General features: G+C 33.2%; 2 protein-coding genes across 2 annotated transcripts; both read right to left on the bottom strand.

Moving 5' to 3' along the window:
• Positions 1-179: 179 nt before the first annotated feature.
• Positions 180-16,700, bottom strand: LOC130644328 (presequence protease, mitochondrial-like). The gene is made up of 30 exons (XM_057449882.1): positions 16,625-16,700; positions 15,935-16,040; positions 15,633-15,739; positions 15,327-15,478; positions 15,025-15,139; positions 14,843-14,939; positions 14,218-14,325; positions 13,706-13,758; positions 12,988-13,111; positions 12,648-12,736; positions 11,779-11,907; positions 10,910-11,023; positions 10,594-10,690; positions 10,437-10,514; positions 10,254-10,349; positions 9,946-10,045; positions 9,805-9,873; positions 9,612-9,659; positions 8,928-9,057; positions 8,688-8,808; positions 8,209-8,285; positions 7,674-7,839; positions 6,859-6,959; positions 3,071-3,179; positions 2,532-2,644; positions 2,381-2,434; positions 1,654-1,722; positions 1,341-1,455; positions 944-1,077; positions 180-511 (listed from the first exon to the last, which is right to left on the bottom strand). Exons 1-30 carry the CDS (start codon positions 16,690-16,692, stop codon positions 397-399), a joined length of 3,054 nt encoding a protein of 1,017 aa, XP_057305865.1. The 5' UTR covers positions 16,693-16,700; the 3' UTR covers positions 180-396.
• Positions 16,701-16,838: 138 nt separating this feature from the next.
• LOC130644327 (uncharacterized) lies at positions 16,839-22,427 on the bottom strand. Its single transcript, XM_057449881.1, has 9 exons — positions 22,200-22,427; positions 21,002-21,244; positions 20,773-20,845; positions 20,327-20,434; positions 19,973-20,086; positions 19,390-19,855; positions 19,007-19,313; positions 18,728-18,904; positions 16,839-18,045 (listed from the first exon to the last, which is right to left on the bottom strand). The coding sequence occupies exons 1-9, from the start codon at positions 22,355-22,357 to the stop codon at positions 17,817-17,819; spliced, it is 1,875 nt and encodes a 624-aa protein (XP_057305864.1). The 5' UTR covers positions 22,358-22,427; the 3' UTR covers positions 16,839-17,816.
• Between the last annotated feature and the right edge of the window lie 243 nt (positions 22,428-22,670).

The following is a 22,670-nucleotide window of genomic DNA, read 5'->3' as shown; positions in this document are numbered from 1 at the left end:
TTATTACAAAAACAATATTTTTAGAGCACTATTCCATTTGCACTAACACCTGACGGCTGATTTTTTCCCCCTGCCTTTCCAGGTTCTTCAGATCGCTGGCAATTTTGCCTACGTTTCAGTGGTTGCTTTTACACCTTCTCCACGTGCACAAAACTCCCGTTAAAATTGACTAAAATAAGTGGCGTATAGAATTTAGGTTTCTTTTCTAGTACAAAATACAGTTCTAAAATATTCTCTTCACTAAAAATATAAAAAGCTTAAGTTCTATGTTTGAGAAATCCAAAACTTTTCGATTTTGAATTTTTTTTAGAGCTGCTTGAATAATTTTTTCGGTAAACTTCAGAAGGTCACACAGTTGAATATTAATCCCTTTCGTGCATGTTTCATACCATTGTATCATGACGGCAGCTCAATTTTCATTGGAGACTTCCACGTGTCTGATTGGATTAGAGTCTCATCTTTGGGACCAATAACAGCCTTGCAATCTACTTGCTTGCCAGGCAGAAGGTATCTACAAGTAAATTGTTTGATAAATGCACAACATATACAGGACCTCATAAGTCAGCAATTTAACTAGAGTTTTCGGAAATTTTGGCGAATTTGCAAAAAAATGCATCAAATCCAAAATAAATTTGATATTTTGGCATCTTTGACACACCAAATGATTTTTGCATGCCCCCTTTCCCTGATAATTTTCTTCAGGAAGTTAACTCGCAGAAGTGTTTTAGTGCGCAAACTTTTTCCTTGAATATTTATATTACTTTCTATTTAGCATTTTTTAGTTTAATTCTTTTTAAACGGTATATTCTGTGTCAGTACACATTGCAACATTGCCACATTTTAAAAATAAGTTAAGGTTTATTTTTCCAGTTAAAGCATTGTAAAAATACAAAATAAAGAAGACGTATTCACTGAAAAAAAATCAAGAAAAAAACTCGCTCACCTTTGTGCGACATCAATTATACTGTTTCTGCTAGCTGCAAACAATTTGTCTCGATTATCTTGTCGTAGTTCATCAGTTAAACCATACTTAAACAATGCCATGCCTTTGTTACCTGGTGATATTGGACTGTCTACCTAAATATGACGAAACATATTATACAGCAACTGAGACAAAGCGAGCATTATCTTATAACGACAAAATACTGTTAGAGCAAACAAGAAACCATTCGACTTTAGAACTGGGATCTGGATCAAGTGGATTTTAAGATAAATCATTATCATAGCATTAAAAAAAAATTTATTCTCGAAATTTTTCTGTTACAAAAAAAACTGAATTTAAACCTAAATAGTCCTGTACAGAGAAATAAAAAACAGTAAACAAAAAAAGGACAACGTACTGCTGCAAAAACAGATAGTTTTGCCTCCTCGATATCTTCATCAGTAAATTTACCATCGCCAGCCCACATGACGGATTCATCGAACGCGTTTAATGTTGCTGTTGTATTCGGGTCTCTGTTGCGAAAGTCATGTTAGGAGAATTATTTATAAAAACATAATAGCCTGAAAATCTCTTGTTTTTTTCGCCTTACAACATTAATATGCTTTACCAGATTTTCACATTTATCTCAGATTTGTTTGAATGGTAACTGTCACAAAGGTTAAATGGTTTTTTGGTGTGGCAGAATCAAATGATAAACAAAGCATTTTTACCTGTATGAGAAGAACGAGAAAACACCTCCATCAATTTTTGCACCGCTACCATACGCACCACCCTTTTCTCTAAAACATCACAATAATTAAAAATTTACATATCTGGGATTAAATGCTTGACAATTAGCTTCAGCGAATTTAATTGAGCGAATCAGCCAATAAAAATTTTGTAGGAATTTATTTTCGTGAATCTAGCGGTCTACTTAACTAAGTGGTCTACTTAACTACTAGTTTTTTATAAAAAAAATGACTAAACATTTTTCACGGTAAGATATGTTTACAGTGTGTACATTTAAAAAAAAGATGATTGAATAAAAGATTCTGTCAAAAACAGTGTTGATAGACTTAATTGATTCACAATCCTCTTCAGGAGAAGAATATTAAAAATTGTTATCACAAGTTATTTAAATTATGCAAAAATAGAATGCCTAGGGAACTTAGCCTCGCCATTATGCTTCTACATGTTCGCAAGATAATCGTAAATAGAGTCTCGTTTCGGCTCTGTGAGGGAGGGTGTATGATGAGCAGGCGTTGTAAGGTGAAGGCGGGATATAAAAGAAGACTCAGATGTACACCAGTACGGTAAATTTTATATAAATTTTTAAATCGTGACTTACGTACAAGGCCCATTAACCGATATCTCCAATATTTGTAGTTTTGTATTACCCGACTGTAAGAATAAAAAAGTTAATTCTGACTTAATGACAGTCCTATGACATAACTTTACCTTATCTCTCTATGTAAGAATTTTGATGATATGATTTTGGCCAGTATCTTTAAACTAAAAAAAGTAGAAGAAAATAGTAAAATAGTAAATAACAAACAAACAAACAAACAAACAAACAAACAAACAAACAAACAATTGTAAACAAATTTACCTGGCATGGTCTTTGTGTGTATATGGAACAGCCCGAACACACCGGCTCACATAATTGACTGGAAAATCCATTTCAATAAATGTGTTTTGGCTTTTTGCGTTAAAGTCTAAATCCTTAAATAGAAATAGAAATAAAGGTTTTAAAACATTTGCAAAAGCTAATGAAAAAACACAGATTAATGCATATCTCTTTTAGCCTAATAAAGCCACCGACTGTTACCTTATGGAGAGAAATTACTTGCCTGTCTAATTAATGGGCCGCAAAAATTTTCCATTTTAAAAAAAATTAATAAAATAAATTAATGCGAATTTTTGTTTTCTTTTCTGTTTCAAGTCTCCTTACGTAATTTTAGGAAATTTCTTAATCAGTGGTATTGTCTTGTCTCAAAAGGTTCCAATGCTTACTTCTTTCCCAATCGATCTTTTCATCGATCGATTGAAAAGAAACACAAAGTTACATCCTCACAAGTAACATCAACACCTTAAAAAAAATAGGTTACCCAACGTCAATAACATTTAAGATTGTAACACCTAACAAACCTCTATTACATCCAGGTCATCAAATCCTACGACATTTAGAGAGGATAGCATGCCGTCCAATCCAACATCAGAATCAAGCATCGACTCACTGGTTGCATTTAATGAACACCTTTAATAAAAAATCACATAAAAATGATTACCAAAACAGAAAGCTTAACAGCCTCTCTCAAATTGAACAATTCGTACTTTGTAGCGATTTATTGGACAGAATTTCTGTTTCTAGTACAAGGAGACTTTCTTTGAGACAAAAGCAGCTTTAGTTCACTCCCTCTTCCTGAGCCTGCTTTCTTACTACGCACATACCATTAAATTTATAACGCTTTTGTTAGTCAGAATTCTTGGACGGGTTAAGCTTATTCAAAGTTTGGAAATGTTGTAGTTGTAGGTCGAGTCATGTCAGAGGCTATAAAAATGTGAATCTATCTATACTTAGCGTTCAGCATAAGAATAGGATTGATATCTTAGGCCGCTGTCCAGTTGAGCAATTGCTGTGCTTGCGCGACTTTTGTAGCTCAAATGGGAGCTTTAAATGCACTAGGAACCCTTTCGCAGGACCTTCGTTGATAGCAATACTAATAGGAACTGAGGAGGCTATCCTGGGTAAATAATTTTAATAATAATAATTCGGAAAGTATATTCAATATTCAAAAACGAAAAAAATGCGGATTCAATAGAACGTTTTTTTCTTTTTTTATAAGGGGAAATTTTACATTTGGAATATTTCCATAGAAACGTCACAACAAGAAAAGGAAAGTGTTTCTGCAGTCAGACAGCTTTTTTATAAGCTGACACAGTAGAAGTATTATTACTATTTTTTAGGCTTAAAGCAAAAAAGTTACAGCAAAATCTTGGAAGCGTTTATTAGGATACGATGTTGTAATTAAAAATTTTATAGATCCAAACCAAAAGTTCATTCAAGCATCTTATTGGTGAAACACATGTTTTGACTGTTAAGATTATGCATGGGCAACGAAGCATGACCATCTATCTGTGCAAGAAAATAACAAAAACATGCAGCAAATGTTGGAAGCTCAGCTACAAAAATGGCAACATAAGACGATATTGCGGAACAAACACAAAAAGGTAGGTTTTTAACGTGTCTCCTTTGTTTACAGTTGATGTTTTCTTTGCAAGCTCTCTCAGCAATCAAAATAACCCAATCAAACAAAAAAGTATTTAAGTGACTTTTCTGAGTATTCTTGTTAACCTGGTAACGCAGCAATTTTTTTAGAGCTTTATAAAGAATTCGTTTCTTCTTCTTTTCAGCATGAAGATTGTCCCGCTTGTACTACTCGTTTTGTTAGCAAGTTGTATGCTGCGCATTGATGGCAAAAAACATCAAAAGCATGTGAAACATAAAAAACACAATAAACATCATAAAAAAGCCTTCCATTATGCCGCAAAACCTTCGCATATGTTAAAATCTAGCAAGAAGAGTTCAGTATATGAACGACCTGGAGCAAGACTCGCTGTCAATGAAGACTCGGAGAGTGAGGTTGTGGATGAAAATGCGTTAGAGAAATCGCACACTACAACTAACACAGACAAAGGTGCAGCTAAACACGCCATTACTAAAAATGATTACGATAGAGATGTGCGACCTGGTGAGTTTAAAACCTGCACAGACGCTGCATGCGACGAATCCAGTGAAGTGGACACGTCGGAGTGGGTGATTCTTAAGAAACACAAAAATAATGCCGAAACTAGTAACCTCGTAAATGAAAATGAAACAAGCGAGAAAACGAACATCGAATGTAAACCAGAGAAAGAAGATAATAATAAAAAACAAGCGTTGGCAGATATATTCAGCAGTGTCGATTCAACCAGTAATAACACGCAGAGTGGACAGGAAGGTATGAAGCAAAACAAAACTGAAAACACGATTAAGGCTGACCTGAAAAATAAAAACCAAACAGAGCATGTTCACAATGAAACACTTCCTAGTAAGAAAAATGACAGCGTGTGTACTGATGCGGCGTGTAAAGCTCCTGCACTTAGCGAATCGACTGAAAAAGAAGATAAAGGTAAGAAAACCGAAGAAGCTAAAGAAAAGGAAAAATCTAAAGAAAAACAAGAAAAGCAAAAAAACGTTACTGAAGACAGTGATGATGCAACGAAGGAAGTAGAAAGTGCAAAGGGGAAAGATGAGAATTCCGAAAATAGTACTGCGTCTTATGAAGATTTGAGTGACGAGAACAAAGCTGAAGCAGAAGGTGATGAGTCAGATAACGAAGAACCGATAAAAGAAAAAGAAAAAAGCAAACAAACGGATGAAAAGGATGATATCGAAAGCAATCAACAAAAAACAAACGGAAAAATCATGGACCAATTAGCTGCAGCAGTTCAGCACAAAGAACAGAAAGATCCGTTACTTAGCAACTGTACTGATGATTCGTGTTTTGGAAGTAGCAAGAAAACGAACACGGAGAAGGATGACACAGAAAATGCCATAACAGATACAGTTGATGAAGAAAAAAGCAACACAACAGAGAGCAATCCAACCGATGCGAAGAAACAAGATTCCTCAAAGACAGAGTGTACAGATGCTGCTTGTTCCGCCGCAGAGTCGAGCACAAACGATAAAGATGTTCATAGCACAAACGAAGAATCAGAGAGCCAAACGAAAAGTGAATGTACTGATGCCGCATGTACGCCACCGAATGATGATGAGAAAGAAAAAAAGGAAACGGAAGAAGATAGTGAGAAAGAAACAAAACAACCGGAGAAGAAAGTGGAAAAAACAACAGAAAAAAACAAGTCGCTAAAAAATGAAAAAACTTTAAAAAATGAACAAGAAACAGATACTGCTGAAGGCGCAAATCACAAAAACAAGACCGAATGCACTGATGAAGCCTGCTCTGTTTCTGGACAACACGAAAAAACAAAGGAGAGTGAGAGTATAAATAAATCTTTAGACAAAACTGATGCAGACAAAATCGAAGGAAAGGTACAGGGCTTAAATAAAAACGAAACAAAATCTGATAACTCTACCGTCACAGAGATAGATGACTTACAGACAGCGAACCTTGTTCCATCAAAAAACAGCACAAGTGCAAATGACAACAGTACGGAGTGCACTGATGCAGCATGCTCTTCTCCTGTGCAGACCGAAAGTGAAAAGAATGACAATGACAATCATGAAAAAGAAAAAGACAAAGAATTAAGCACACATACAGCAACAGAAGAGCGTGAAGATAAAGAGTTAAAAAATGAGAAAAAAATGGAAACAGGTGGGTCTGGGAATGATAGCGAGCAAACAGAAAAGGATCAAAAGGAAGAGTCAAAGAACGAATGCACTGATGCTGCTTGTTCAGCTGAACAGCAACCAAAAGAAGAAGCCGAAAAGGTCGAAGCGACGACGAAAGTAGACGAGGATGATAACGTAAACTTAGTTGAGAAAAAAAAGAACGAATATAAGAAGAACACGACTACAAGTTTACTTCCAAGTACGATTAAAGTTCACAATGATGACAGCGATAACTCTCCCGCTGATAACGGGACTGCCGAATTTCTTTCCGAAGTGTTGCCAAAGACGAGCGAGTCAAAAGATAGCACCGAATCCATCAAAGAATCCGACTCATTAAAAGTAACACCGGATTCCACCAAACACGACGGCGAGAAAAACACAACATGTACAGATGCGTCGTGTCGTAGCTCATCAAATTCCACATCCGTAGCTGACGAACTCAAAACGAAAAATGAGACAACGTCTAATCAAGCAAACAGTAGAACATTTCATGATTTTATCAACAGGAAAAAACATTTGGTAAAAAATGTCAGTGACTAACCTCATCTCGTTTGCATTCAGCATGTACGTCGCTATTTTCATCAGACTTTCGATGACATCATCTACAGACTCTTTTTCAGCAACCTCTCTCATAAACTCCACCTGAATAAAAATGAATAAAACTAAATAAGAATTGGGAAGATGTCCCAAAGATCAAAAAAAAGTTATTTTCTGTTGCTTTTTTACAGATACACTGCATATAATGGACGGAAATAATGACAATTTAGACAATTTTTATTGATGTTTTTGTTAAAAAAACTGAAGATCAAAATTTTGTAAATATGGCTTCATTTTTTTTCTAGTAAAAAAAATAATAAATTTGAAAAGTACGCTATTACAATCACCATCTTTATCAGCATGTGTAAAACGAAAAAAGTATACCGATTAATTATTTTAGTGTGTTTTGATTACACGAAGTTTTCTTTTAAACGAAGCCTGACGAAACACCACGTGTGGCTGTATGTTATCAAACTGTATACGTAAATACAATGTTTATCACGGTTCATTTGTGCAGTGTATCGTATAGCTTGTTTCTCAACTGCAAGTAACATAAATTATTTGAAATTCAAAATTGTTGTGTACGAACTCTTGCCCGTTTGTTTTTTTGGGTCTTCTCAACTGTGGCTTTGCCCTGAGTTTTAGTACGTATGTGATTGGTTGTTTTTTTAGTGCGCACATGCGCGCTAAACGAAGGGAAAAATCCACAACAGCTACCCGTGACGTATCGTGAGATGTCGCTTTTGATCGTAAATTTATGTTGAAGAAATATAGATATTACATATCATTTATTTTATATACATAGAACAAAATGCTAACCTGTGATAAACCGCCGAACAGTTCTGCAATTTGTGCTGATGGAGTTAAGTTCTTAGCTGCGACAGCCATAGCGTATACGTGACCAGATTGTGCGACTGACATGGCCAGATCGCTTGCATATGAATTTATAAGCGTACGCAAACGGTCAGGATTATCAAACTGCGGTCTAAAAGTCATTATAACTACTATCAATCTCCACATGAATTCTCATAACACACACTCTGAAATTTTACACTTACTTTTATAGTTTGTACATGCAAAAAAAAATTCATCCTTTTAGATAGTATTTCGCTAACAAAGTTCCAAATCGTATTACTTGATATACAAGATCTCGAGAAAGAAAGTTTAAATAGGAGATAATTAAAAAAAAAAAATCGACTATTTGCAATACATATTTGGAAATATTGAAATTAGCCCTGGGATTTCAAGTATTTTTAAAGTACATTTAGGATATGTGTTTCTATTTACAGTAACTACATCAGCACATATATAAAAAAATAAAACAAAAAACGATACGATGTTTACAAAAACCTACTCCGTCAAAATATCTTGCCACAAGGAAAACATCATAGGTATATTTCTGTCAAGACAATGAGATGAAATAAGGATGCCCTGAAAGAAAAAAAAGTTAAAAATTCAATTTAATTCAGCACTTATAAAGAACAGAACAGTTTTGTAGAGTACTTGAAAATCAGGCTTTTTTAGGAATAGTTTGATACATTATGACAAAACTCACACCACAAGTAATTTTGACGTGCTTTTGGGTGTACTGCATTTGCAAATCTCACATAAAGTTTATCTTTTTAAGTGGTTAAAAAGCACACTAGACCACTATGTGTGTGGGAGTATACGTATGTCATTGGAAAGCTCTGAAGAAATATCCTAAAAGTGTAATCACACATTATGTGGGTGTCGTCTGACTAGGGAAAGTCTCATGAAATTTGCATAAAAATGCGTGCATATAAATAATATTACTGGCTCGATTTATCTAAGAAAAATGGAAACCAAGTGCACCTGCTCAAACGAGTCTTCGTCTGAATGATGAGGAACGAGGTGCGGTGAACAATTCAATCCTCCAGTTGTATGCTCAATATCTTGTGCAAGCTGCTTGTAGTCACGTCCACCTGCACCTAACCTAAAGTAAATATCGAAAAAATCTGTTAAAAGATTTGCGTGGTTTTTATCCAACCGTATGAAATCCATCAACAGTCAAATTGTTTACTTTCATTTCACAATATACCTGCCCATACATACCTTGTTAAAACGCTACAAAAGAGTGGAAGAAACGGTTTGAGTATGTAAGGTATAGATGACGTGGTTGCAATACTTCGAAAATACGTAATTCCATTGGTTGGTTGCTCACAAGTTTGGATGTGTATATTTCCTACAATAATAACAAAAAAAGGTTTTTAACTAACAGCTAACACTAATAGTTGAAATTTTAATTCAAATTTTTTTACTTTGATAAAATAGTTTTAATTATTTCATCAAAAAAAATTAGTTTTTTAAATTTGTTTACCCTCACTAATTTGGAAAGGTATGCTTTGTCAATTGCTCTCCGAATGTGCAATAAAACTAGTTTTAGAGAAATTAAAGCTATCACTCGAATTGACACCTTTCCCCCCACTCGTAAGCCTACGGTATTAAGCTAGATTATAAATGGTCCAGCAATATGATAAAATGCCGAATTAAATGGAGGGAAATGTATGATGCATACACTTCTTCCACTTTTGTTGGAAGTACGTTTGGTTAATTAGCCTCCTGTTATATTTTCAGTAAGTAAGGTCGTGAAGAGTATTTTCTTTTAAGAATGACGCAATGCCAATTAGAACTTCCAGGACTCTAATGTTAATCTTTCTAACTTGTAAAATTTGTCTTACCCAGAAAACGCGTCTACATAAACAAATAAATAAATAAAAAAATAAAACAAGAACATACCTGTCATTCTGTTTTTTATTTCGGTAGTTTTGACAGATTTATCGATTTCTGCAAAAAAGAAACAACCCCTTTTTGACAAATGGCAATAATAAATAAATAAATAAATAAAAAGCGTGGTTCACACCAATGATATAATTTGTGAGAGCTCCTGTGAGATAGAAGTTGTAGCATTCCTTAGGAAAGAATTTTTTACCTGAAACTAACACCTTTGGTAAAAAGGATACATCCTCCACCGTATTCTGAAGTTCATCTAACTTTAACCCTAAAAACACACATACAAAAAATCAAAGAGAGAAGTGCCAATAAAGACTTCATAAGTGTTTTTAAAACCAACCTTTCAGATAAATATCATCCCGGTCTTTATCTGTCAAAGCATTAATTTTTTCTTCTAATAATATCTGTTCGGCTTCCTCTTTTTTCGTATTGTAATTAGTCTACAATTAGAATACTTGGTTAAAATTAGCAAAAACGTGGTCACACTTGGTCAAAACAATCATAAAAACACATCAAGGTTGACGTTACATTCAACAGCAAACTTGCGAAATACTGAGAAAATATTAAATTCTACCTTGAAGTTAGAAAACATCCTGAATCCAAAAAGTATGTTTCTAATTAAAAATGTGTATACGATGGAGTGCTTACCTCTGGATTCATCACCAAAGTTAGTCGATGAGTATTATCCATGAAGTATTCCTGTATTTTATCTTGCAGAAATGTTGGATTTGTCTCCAGAGTTTCCTAGTTAATAGAAAGTTAGTACCATGGGATCTCACGATAATATCACTTTGCTAAAGTTTAAAACGAGAGAGATTTTTTTCAACTCACCCTAAAACGTTTAACTTGAGTGTTTGTATCTAGAAGAGATAATGGATTTTGATCTTTATTCCATGATGGAAACAGAGCCTAAACACAAAAAAGTGATACTGATTAGTATTTTTAAAATCAAGTTTTAAAACAAACATCCAGAAAATAATCGGTTTACCATGATCAGCCCCAATCCAAAGTTGCTACTTTGATGTTTTTTAGATAACTCTACTGCATGCAATATTGATTCAATCCTTGATGCATCAAAACCGTCACTAAAAAAAGCACATAAAAGTTGAATGTAAAAGAAAAGAAAGAAAACAAGAGGGCGTCATAGTAGAAAAGTCTGTTTCTCAGTTATTGCTTGTTATTGAATATGGAGGGGAAGGTTTCAGGTTCACTATACTACGTGTTTTTCCATGCAACGTTATCATCCTTAAAAATCTGTGATCATAAGACAAAAAAAAATGAAACAGAAATTCGCTACAACTTACTTAACCACGTTCCGGAAGGTTTCATCAATAATGCCAACAACTTTGTCACAATCTGAGTTATCTATACCTTGTAAGCCAACAGCAAATGTTGGATTCTTTGTATGTGTGTCCACGCTAAAGCAGAAAATATAAAGATTGGAACTAATTTTGAGTTTTCTACAATAATCATTTAATTTTGATTAGAAATCCTTTTTAGCTTAATAAAGCTGAATAGTTTAAATTACAGCGATATAAAAGTATTTGATCATGCTATGATGTAAAAGTGTCTACGCTGGGTGACTATTTCGTTAGTGGTAAGGAATAGACGTAAAATATTTGTGACCATAATATTACAAACCTTGCCATACCACTACGAATATAGCCTGACAGGCAAATGTCAATACCTTTCAGTTAAAGGCCTGTTACTTATCTCTAAAATCCTTAAGTTAACAAGAAAATCCTTTGGTCTTTTTTGTAATTATACAAATATTATGACGCCGTAGCTTGGTAGCTATAACTAGCACTCTATGTGTGAGACCGGGGTTCAATTCCCCTTGGCGGAAATTCAATATGGGCGAGTTAATGTTACCGTAGCCCCGGGTTAACCTAAACCTAAGAGGGAAATTGCCCATTGTGAGTTCCGTTGGATGTTGCAGGGAGTTGCTTGGTAGATCACGGACCCTTATTGGGTCTGCGTAGCTTAAAATGAGCATTATATACTCTATGACCCTTCGTTTAAGCCATGGCCCATCCTAGAAATAATAGACAAGGTATATCCCTCGATATTTGTGAGGCTCACCTATAAAATATGCACATCTATCTATCAGTATCGCTTGGTAATACTACACGTTTTATCTGGAAGTAAAATTTCCTTAAAGTTATGAACTTACCCAATCACTGGAGAATAGTCTGATCCAATATTTGGTTCGATTAATGCTTGATAGAATGGAGAGTTTGGACCTGATACTAACAACGCTGACAACATTCCAAGTACAAAATATTCAAATGGATCATCAATACTACAGAAAAAAGAATCATTCAACAAGTTCTTTTATTTACTTCCATCAAGTTTAAACAGTTCCACACTGTTACAAAAGAGTTAACTATATCAGTCCAGATTGTATGTATGTATGTATTCTGAATATTTGTAAAGGATTTACTTTTGAATTTCAAAAACTACATTAATATGAGTCCTCTTTATAAAATTTTTATTTGTAATATTCAGTATTGGAGATGATCTCTACCGGCAAAAATAAAAACTTGGACAAAGCAGGATTTAAACCAGCGATCATTGGGTTAGCGCCCCACTGCTCTGCCAACTGAGCTATCGGTCCGATGAGATGAGTATTTGCAATTGCTTTTTCTCCCACTACATGATCCTACCACGTTGGTTGTTTGAGCCCACCAGGACAAGCCTTCACTTCCGCCAAGCACGACAATGCAATATTTAGTAGTGGAGGTGATCTCTTTCAACCAAATTAAAAATTTGGACAGAGCAGGATACGAATAAACAAATAGGTAAATAACAAAATAAAATTAGAAAATATTGAGGCATACGTTCGCAAACGGATCCAAATCAAGGATGTGGAAAAGGGGGGCACAAGTATGGTAGAACAAAAATGCAACTAGGAAGAAAAAATATATTTTACACTTAGAAGAACAAATACAAAAGGGTCTTAAGACTAAACGTAAAATGTGGGTATGGAAAAGGTTGTTGGAAAAGTAATCAATGTAGATTCACTGCAACAAAATAACTTACTAGTTCAACATATAACTAACAGATATAATAGTTTGTTTGTTGGGATCAGCAGCTAATGGATCTGGTGGACATGTTATAGTTGAATGTCTCTAAATAAGGGACAGAGAAAAAAATCAGAATAATTTCAGTAGAAAACTTCGAGGCAATATGTTTAGACAATTTTCTCAAATATCGGCAAAATTATTTTGGAACAGATTATAATAGAGAAAATATTTCCAGACTAACATATTAAGGATGAAGAAGAAGAAATTTTACACATTGTTAACCTCAATAACATTTAAATTATCCAAAGAAAAAATACAAGCAAACAAAAAAAGTAAGAAAATTCGAAAATACATACAGGCTTGGTCCATTTAGGTTCAACTGGTATTTCAGTTCCTGGGGATATGCTTTGAAAATTTTTTAAGACATCCTCTACCTTTAATAACGTCTCCTCAAGTGGAAAATTACCGTAAGTATAAAATCTAAAATGTAACGTTAAATTAAGTTAAAAGGAACACAGAAGTTTACAACATTTTGCAGAAACAAGGCTTTATGATTTCATGTAACTGGTATTTATAAACAATCTACATTATAATACCCGTATACGCCTCACGCAAAATTGTAACCGCAGTAGCGAAACACCTGAAATGCGGTAAATAAAAGACGGGCGAACCCGTTGATTTACATTACTTTATCAGCCCTGTATTGTCTAAACACTTGTTTTATAAGAACTCTTCTTATATAAATCCCTAGGCTCAAAAAGCCTAAATTTAATAATTAAGCACTTGATTTGGCTCAAATAAAACCCCCTTTTTTGCAAATTAACATTATATACTTTTTTCAATGACTTAAAAAGAAGTAATTGAAATGTTAAGTATAAGATTCAAATTTTGAACGCTGATTAGAATCACGACACCATGTGTTTATACACCTACTGTTACTGTTAGACTCTTAAAAACAATTTGGCACACTAAAAACACCAAAAAAAAAGTGTCAAACATTTTAAAGTGTACTATCTTAAAGCAACCAAATTTTGGTACCTGTTGCTCTCCCTAAAAAATTATACGTAAGCTTACTTCGCATTGCTGGGATGGTAGTGTGAAGCATGAAAATCTTTTAATGTGTTCCACTATAACAAAATAATAGTCAGTGTGAACACAGTTTACATATTTATGATTTTTTTTAATAAATTTAAATTTCTTATACATCATTTGCATGACATTCTACAATAATTTTTTTTTACACAGGTTATATACCCTTATATTATACCCTTTTAATATGGGATGTCTCCTTCAATCAAAAAACAAACAAAATTTAAGATTACGAGACTATCCCGATTAATTTATACCATTCTCCTGACCAACACTGGAAGAATATAATAAAATTCCTGCTACAGAAAAATACTTTAGGAGATATAGAAAGCTTCTTAGGACATGAATAAAATATTTCTGGAAATTTCTGGACAATTTAAATTTACCCACTTTTCCAACATAGCGTACGCCTGGCTAAAAATTGCAACTCCCCTCAACTCTGAACATACAAATAAAATTTGAAACAAACAACGTAGATAGATGATAGTTATACGTACAGTTAAATTTGGTATGTGAAGAGGATCACCGCCACTTACAAAACCATACGTGTGGCTAGGTAGTAAAAGTGATTGGTGATATGTATGATACAACGACTCTGCATTTGACTAGAAAAGAATTTGTTATTGGAATTAACATATTGCAATAACATGGTTTAAAGATAACAACCAAATCACATAATACATGTTTTTTTACAATCGCGTGCATAATTTTTTGAAACATGGCAAAACAACATCGCCTAATAAGGTTCTACTTAAAAAATGTGTAGGGTGGGTGAGAAACGTTAAAAATGCGGTAGGTGCAGTTTTGACGATATCCGCATTAAGGAACAATTAACGCGACGGCACAGGAAGGTCGAGAAAATCGAGAAAAATCGGCCAAGCTGACGTTAGTAAACATTATCACAGTTTGATGTTTCGTACATAACTGCAAGTTGTCATAGTGCGTGGGTCTAATATGAATACACCGTAAATCATTTCTTGCGGGTATGAACTTTAAAATTCAGCATTTATTTAAAAAACAAATTTGAAACACGATTGTAGTTAGCTACATATAATGACTATAATGTCACAAACAAAATTATAAACAGTATATCCACACAAAGAAATTTTTCATTTAACATACCAGAGCACCTTTCATTTCATTGAACACAACACCCTTAAACATGATATCAGATGACTTGTCCTGTAGATCAGAATGTTCCAATCTCCAACCTTCTTGTCTTAAATAAAAACAAACAACGCACTTAAACATTACAACAAGGCTTCTAAGATATTTTTGAGACTATGTGATATATAAAAAAATACCTGAAATCCAATTCCTTTAAATTCGGATGAAATGTGGCATCAAGATAAACAGACATCAAGTTGAAATAATCTTTATGGTTTTGTGTGGAGAAAGGATACATCGTCCAATCACTGGCTGGAAAGTAAACAGTTAAAAATATACCTAAAGTGACCTTTGGTTTCTTTCAGGTAAAAAATAACAGTATCTGCTCTTAATTTCAATTTTGCACACATTCAAAAGGGTTTATAATAAAAATTAAAAGTAATTCCACAGTACACAGTACCACAGTTTATAATGAAAATTGAAAGTTATTACACAGTACCTGTAAACGCATTCATGAATGTAGAAAGTGAACGATTTAACATTTTAAAGAATGGATCTCTACATGGGTACTTTTTCGAACCGCATAGAACAGTATGCTCAAGTATATGGGGTACGCCTGAACTGTCCAGTGGTGTTGTACGAAAACCAACACTGCAATAAATAGAATGATATTAAAGTAAGCCAGACAAAAATACTGTTTTGTTTTTGTCACTAAGTTGTTATATGGTACCAAAGAAGAAAAACAAAACTTGAATATTTTAGTTCTATTTTTTTTTATTTCTCTCAAAAAAGTGATGATTCATACCTAAAGACATTATTTTGATCATCTCGATAGACATGCAAATGCTCAGCACCTGTTTGATTGTGTCGTAACAAAGTCGCTGTGGCATGATATTCTGGAACGTCCACTGACTAAAACGTAACTCAAATTAGATGTGTGCACTTAAACAGATCTTGCAGGGTTACGAGGTGGTGCAGTAAGAATGCTTAAGTTGTGTTACTCTGATACCTGAGCACTACAAAGAATACAATATATATAAAACCTCAAGAAAGAAGAAACAAACAAACAAACAAAAACAAACAAACAAATAAATGCAACAATCTCACCTCTAGAATTGTGTATCCATGAAGTTTCGAGCCTTTGTCATATTTTACTGCCTCTTTATATGTTCCTGAATTCGAATTTAAAAATCGTTTCGAGGCAAGTGCACACCTTAAAAAAATAAAAATTACAATGCAAGTTTGAGTCAGTAAAAAAGCTATATAACGTGTATAAGTTGATAAAACGGTAAATAAATGCAAATTTTGATGACTTAACATGCCAGATTAGTAATTGAAACAATGTCTGATTTGATCATCCATTCACACACAACACCCAACATGCAGCATGTATGGTGTTGCGTGATGTTCATATTCATATCATATTTTTATCTTGCTTAAAACACATCTTAACCAGATGCTATGTCAATGTCCTTTGTCCTAGGTCACAGTACACTTCATTGTCTCACATAACAATGACAACAAAGGTTCAACCTTCTGACATGAGAAATATGATAACTGGTGATTTTTATCCATATTTGTCAAATCCTTATTTTTCCTATGCTTAATTCCATTTTCGAAGACCTAACGTCTTTTTACTTTTTCCCAAAAAAATCCATGGCATATAACCAGTCAAATCATATTTGATTTGACTGGTTACGAAAATTCTATCGAGTCAATTTTGGGTGTGGGAGCACAAGCCTCATCAATAAATGCTTTTATACCATTTGGTAAAAAATAAAAAAATAGTATTTATACCTGCAAATATTAGTTAATTTGGTTTCCGTCTTTGTTACCAGGTGTCGAAATTTGACAGAATGTAACATATTTATAACTTTAATATATAAATTTATAGTAAAAATATTTGACTTAGCACATATCAAATGGATTTTATAACTTTATAACTCAAGCAAGGACAGCAGCATCTACTTTTTGGTCCTTACAAATTTTTTTTCATGAATATACATGCATATCCAAGAACAGTATGAAAAGAAATTGATTCCTCCTACAACCTAACTCCTAATTAACTTTATGATCAGGTATTTTATTCCTGTTAATTTGATTAATAACAATGTGTGATATTAACAGAAGAACAACATGTACTTAAAGTAAATGATGCGAAAAATATATGTGATCATTGTATTTATAAAATTAGGAAAATACATCCTTAAAAAGAAATATAAATAGATGTATTTAAAATACAAAATGTACATAATAATTTAATCACACCTATGAAATACTAACAACAAAAAGTTTAAAAATTAACAACAATATATATACAACCACCATATTCTTAGAGATATTCTGTCTCTTTATCTGTTATATATTCTTATGTAATATTCTTAGACATCTCGATATTGATTCAATTTCAAGAAATTTATGTGTGGCATTCTATAAATGCATAGTATTTATGAAAAAATCAAAATAGAAAATAATGTCCAACTTTAACATTTGTGAATTTTCGGGTGAAGCACATATTGGAGAACATTGTTTTATAGGTGTAGTCAGCAAATACTAATGTGAGAAAACTTTAACTTAGCTTCATCGTTGACATTTTTATTATTATGATTTCCCAGAAAGAACATAATAAAATCCATCACAAAAGAGATTCACAAATCAATTCAACTCCAAAAATGTAATTTATATATTAAAGCAACAATTTATTAAAAAAAGTAAAACGTAAACAAAACAATATTACCAATAAATCTTTACTTGTAAAATTTTATACAACAAAGAGTTAAACACTCCTAATAAGATAAACAAAATAAAAATTAGTTTCTTTATGTACCAAAAGGTGTATAATTTGTTGTAAATATTGTATAAAAATATGCTTAAAAATATCAATCACATATCAATCACCTTATCGAATCTGTAAACTAAAAAATATTAAATATGCTATTGTTTTGAGCACTAAAACATCAAGCCTTTTTTTCTTGAGTAAAAATCAGTATTAAACTGCAGTATCCTCCTGTTCTGAATAATCAATGTTATTATCCACAAAGTTTTGCGGGTGTAGAGCCACAATGGAGTCGTACAAGCTATCTAACCGAAGATCTAAATGATTACGTAACTCCTGAATTTTTAGTTCGACCCGACCCATAATTCTCTGTTCTGTTTCAAGAATGATATTCGACATATCCTGCTGACTTATTGTTCCACTGCATCCACAATATCCACAGCTAAAAGAACAAATATAACATTAAGTGAATAGAAGCAGGCAACTTTAATTGACGATGAAATTATTTTCCTCTATTTAGCAGCATAATAAAATGACTGTTTAAAATAATTAATCTAAATATATATTGAAACAATGGGTTTCCATCAACATAAAAACAGCAGTCACACAACAGTTGCCATTAACATTTCAATGGATAACACCTTGTACAACAAAGTGACATAACAGATGTTGAACAACAAATGTTGCACAACAATTTCAGATGTTTTTGGAAAGTCTCCCTATGTCAGTTAAAGTTTTTTTATTTAGCAAAAAACTTTTTTTAAAACTACAGTAAAGTAAGATTGGAATATTACTGCAAATTTATATATATATTTTAACTCTTTCCATTAAATTAATCCAAATTACAATAAAGATACTGTTTTCTATTTTAAAACATCTATAACCTATCGGTTGTATAAAGGATTTTTTTAAGCATCATTTAACACCAAGATTGAAGTCAGAAAATGGTTACTATAGACATTGTACCATTTATTTTCAATACTGCAAGCTTCCTAATGTATACATATTTTTTTCTACATCGACACTACCAAAGAATGACCTGGATTTACAGACTGTTAAAAATATTAATCTGGCACTTTCCAGACGCAAATGTCACTTTTGTGGGTTAAGAAATTATTACACACCTTTTACTTGAATCTCCATTCATGGTTGTGCTGCTGCTTCTTGGTGAATGAAAACCACTATCCTTATATTGGCGTTCTTGTTCCGTTTCGCTAAATGTCCCCGAGTTTGGTCTGGACTGTCTTTCGGACGATAACCTTTGACTAGCTCGTACTCTTGACTTGAGGTAGGCTTCCCATCTAAGTGTTAAAATCAGGATAAAAAATGATAGCACAATAAAAAAAAAATTAAATACTTTTATTCCAAATTAAAATATAAATCATTTTTTGCACACTTCATACCTTGCATTGGAAACAGACGTAGCAGAGCTTTCGTCTTCTGAAGATTCTTTTGTTGATCCTTCTTGTTCCATCAGATTTGAAAGTAATTTTGTAAAATCTAATTCACTAGAGCTTGGCAGAGCAGCCAATGAATGTGGTCTCTTTTTTTTATCTGACGATCTAAGTCTGCGAGGGGGTTTAGCAGGTGCAACCTCCTTTACAGCCGTTTTGGTGATACTCAATTTGGTTGAATCTTGTGATCGAAGAAAATTCTTGATCATATTTAACTGTGCTTTTTCGTAATTGTCTTCTGCTATAACTGCAGCCTCTACAAAAATCGTTGTGCTAAAAAGTAACTCTGTAAAATTTATTTTTGTATTAAAAAACAATCAAATTTAGCTTACTACTGGCAGCAACCTGTTTGACTTGCTCAGTGTTGAGTATAGCATTGACCAAAGCAGATTGATGTGGTGGATTAGGTGTGCCAAAACCGTCATAACTGTCCGCAGAACTAAAGCTTTTGCGGCGATACAACGGCTTGCTTCTTGGTACAGGAACATTTTCACGAGAGACAGGGAATAAACTAGGAGGAAGAGTGTTAGTTGGATGTTCACTTGAAAGCTGTGTGTTAACTGGGTGTATGTCAGGTTGAAGTGAATTACGGTGTGCATAATTAAGTTGAGTTGGTTGAGCTTGCCCTTGATTAAGAAGAGGCATAATTTGTTGCATGTTGGGCATTTGCATTAGAGGGTTTTGTGGCAACATAGAAGCAAGTAGTCCTTGAGAAGGTAACTGTTGTAGTAAGACTGCAGGAGGTTGCTGGCCACCACCCAATAAACTATTCTGGACAAACTGCTGCATCTGTGCTCTCTAAAAATAAAGTACAGCACAAACAAATAAAGATAGTATAACACATACAAATAACACATACAAATAACATATACAACTGTTATTAACCTTTAAAGATTCCCAACAAAAAAAAACTACCTGTTTTTGCTGATGTTCAATATCATTCATCAACTTATCTGCACTATTTGGAACTGATAATCCCATTGTTTCCATCATCTCTCTCACACTGTTCATATCCATAGATGATCCACTCTTAAAAACGATTATTAATTTAAATAAAAAAAATGATTCCACATGTATTTTTGGCATAAAAAGATTTTTGACAAGCACATATAAAACTGGTAAAATGTCTTTTGTTCAGATTCTTATATCAGCAAATCTTATTCTCCTCCCACTGCTGGTTGGTTTATCTTTAGAAGCATATCTTAATTTTTTCATGTAGTGACATGTAATACTACCAAGGATAAAAATTTTATATGAGTCATCACCCACCTTCAAATCTTGCTGCTGTGGAGGAGCACAGTTATTATGAACACATTTAACAACTTTCACAACGACCGTTTGTAACCGCATCAAGTGTTTGTCAGCAAGTGATAAGAACTAAACAAAATTGCAAAATAAGAAATAATAGATTGACTTAGATGATTTACTAACTTGGCATTACCATCAACTTGGTGTGATCATCAACTTAATGTGATCACACTAAGTTGATGATCATACCAAGCAAACTGACACAACTAGTGGGGCCCACAACTTAACGTGATCAGATCACCAAATATGTATGACCAGAAGTGAAGCTTTAGGCACTGTGTGATCACTAGCTTGAGTTTTCCTACAAGCTTGTATACAATAAGAAAATGTGCATATTTAAAGATTCTATCATCTTTAGGTTAGCTAAAAAACAACAACGTTAAAAATGTCAGTCAAATGTCAGTTACCTTTAGTGAAACTTTGTGCGTTCCCTGTACATGAGCAGATAAATCAAATTCATTTTCATATAATGCTGCTTTGCTAAAATTAAAAGAAGAACTCAGTCTATTCAAACTTTTTAATAGACATATGTTTACAGACAGATGTTTTATTATTTAACATGTACTGACACAAATTTTTAACAAAAGCTATAAAAAAGTAGAAAAATACTAAACTTTCCATAATTTTTTTACTTACTTCCCTTTTTTCACAGTCAACATACAACCCTTGGATGTTTTCTCATAAAGATCATCAAGATACAGCTCCAAATGCCTTGCCTCACTTACAACAACAACCTTAGTAATACAAAATTGAACCGCCATTGGGTGTGCAGTGAAATGAAGTTCACATGGTACAACATTACTCTCTGGATCGGGTTGAGATAAAATTACTCCAGCACCTGATGACTGAATGCAATTGCAGATGAACTGTGATTCAGATCTAAATAAACATACGAAAAATTGTTAGACTTAGACAACAAAAGAAAAGGACAATAAAATAATTTGCTGACTATATTTTGAGAAAACGATGCACTGATAAATTTAGAAGAGTCAAATGAAACTTAAAAAGGTTTTTTTTACGGTGCCTATGGGGACCTCCTTTAGGGAGTCATTAAGAGCACATTAAAGGAGTCAAAATAAGTGCTCAAATGACTCCTTTTAAGAAACATTTTGAGGAATCACATGAGCACACTACGCAAAATCATTGAACGCACAACAATCATTGAACGCACAACAATCATTGAATGCAATAAGGACTCCTTTCAAGGAGTCAAGCAAAGAATGAAACCCTAAAGGAGTCAAATGAGCACCTCAAAAGGGATTCTTTGCGGGTTTACTCCTTCTTGCGTCTCAATTTGATTCCTTTTTGACTCCCTAAGGGAGTCTTTGTGAAATGATTGCATTTAAGGTTTCATTTGACTCTTCTAAATTTATCAGTGTGACCATTTTGCTAAATTATTATCAAACTAGTTGTAAGGTCTCTTTTAAAAAACTTAATAACATCTAAGAACAATTGTTTTTTAAAGTTTGATTTTTTTCATTATAAAGTTTAAAACACTAATTAAAATGTATGGACAAACAGAGATATTAGGGCTTAATGTAACTTGATGATGTTACCAGCCAGTCCAATACAAACAGATTGGTTAATTCAATACTTTGACAAATTTTGGTATATAACGATCCCTTGTTACTCACACACCTCAAAGTTAATTCCAACTTAAAAAAAAGAGATGAACATCGATCTAATGCATCGGTGTCAAAAATCATACTATCTCAGCTACTTCAAAGGAAAAAACACATCCTGTTGCACACAAACAGACTTTTTAGCATAATAAAATTGAGGATGTAAATTCTGTTAAAAAAACACAAAGAAAAAAAATACAATTTTTTTTTACCTCTGTGTATCTTTCTCATCAAGTAAATGAAACACTGTTTCTTCAACATCTTTTAAACTCCAGTCATCTGGATAATCCCACGAAAAAGAAATCTTAAAACCTTTCATGTAATCATCATAATCGGCAATCGAGCTAGATGCTAACGAGCTTCTTGACATTGTCAGATGTGATTAAAACATCAGAGATTTCATTGTGTTTCACAACTGAATCAATAAATTTATCATAAATATAAACTTTTTATAACATCAAAATCAACAAAGCTAAAAGCATGGAGGACAAAAAACAATTTATAACGGAGAACTTGATTTCCACATGAAAACTGCATCCTTATATTGAAGAAAACAAAACAGCAACATTTTTTTTTTAAAAAAAGCATGATAACACAAAGTTATTTACATTTCATGCTTCATAAATAAATACCCAGAACTTACAAATCAGTACATCTTATAAAACTGAGTTCGGGTTTTCCAA

This window comes from Hydractinia symbiolongicarpus, chromosome 5 (genome assembly GCF_029227915.1).
Source record: "Hydractinia symbiolongicarpus strain clone_291-10 chromosome 5, HSymV2.1, whole genome shotgun sequence".
Lineage (NCBI taxonomy): Eukaryota > Metazoa > Cnidaria > Hydrozoa > Anthoathecata > Hydractiniidae > Hydractinia > Hydractinia symbiolongicarpus.
This window is presented reverse-complemented; position numbering and strand designations above follow the sequence as displayed.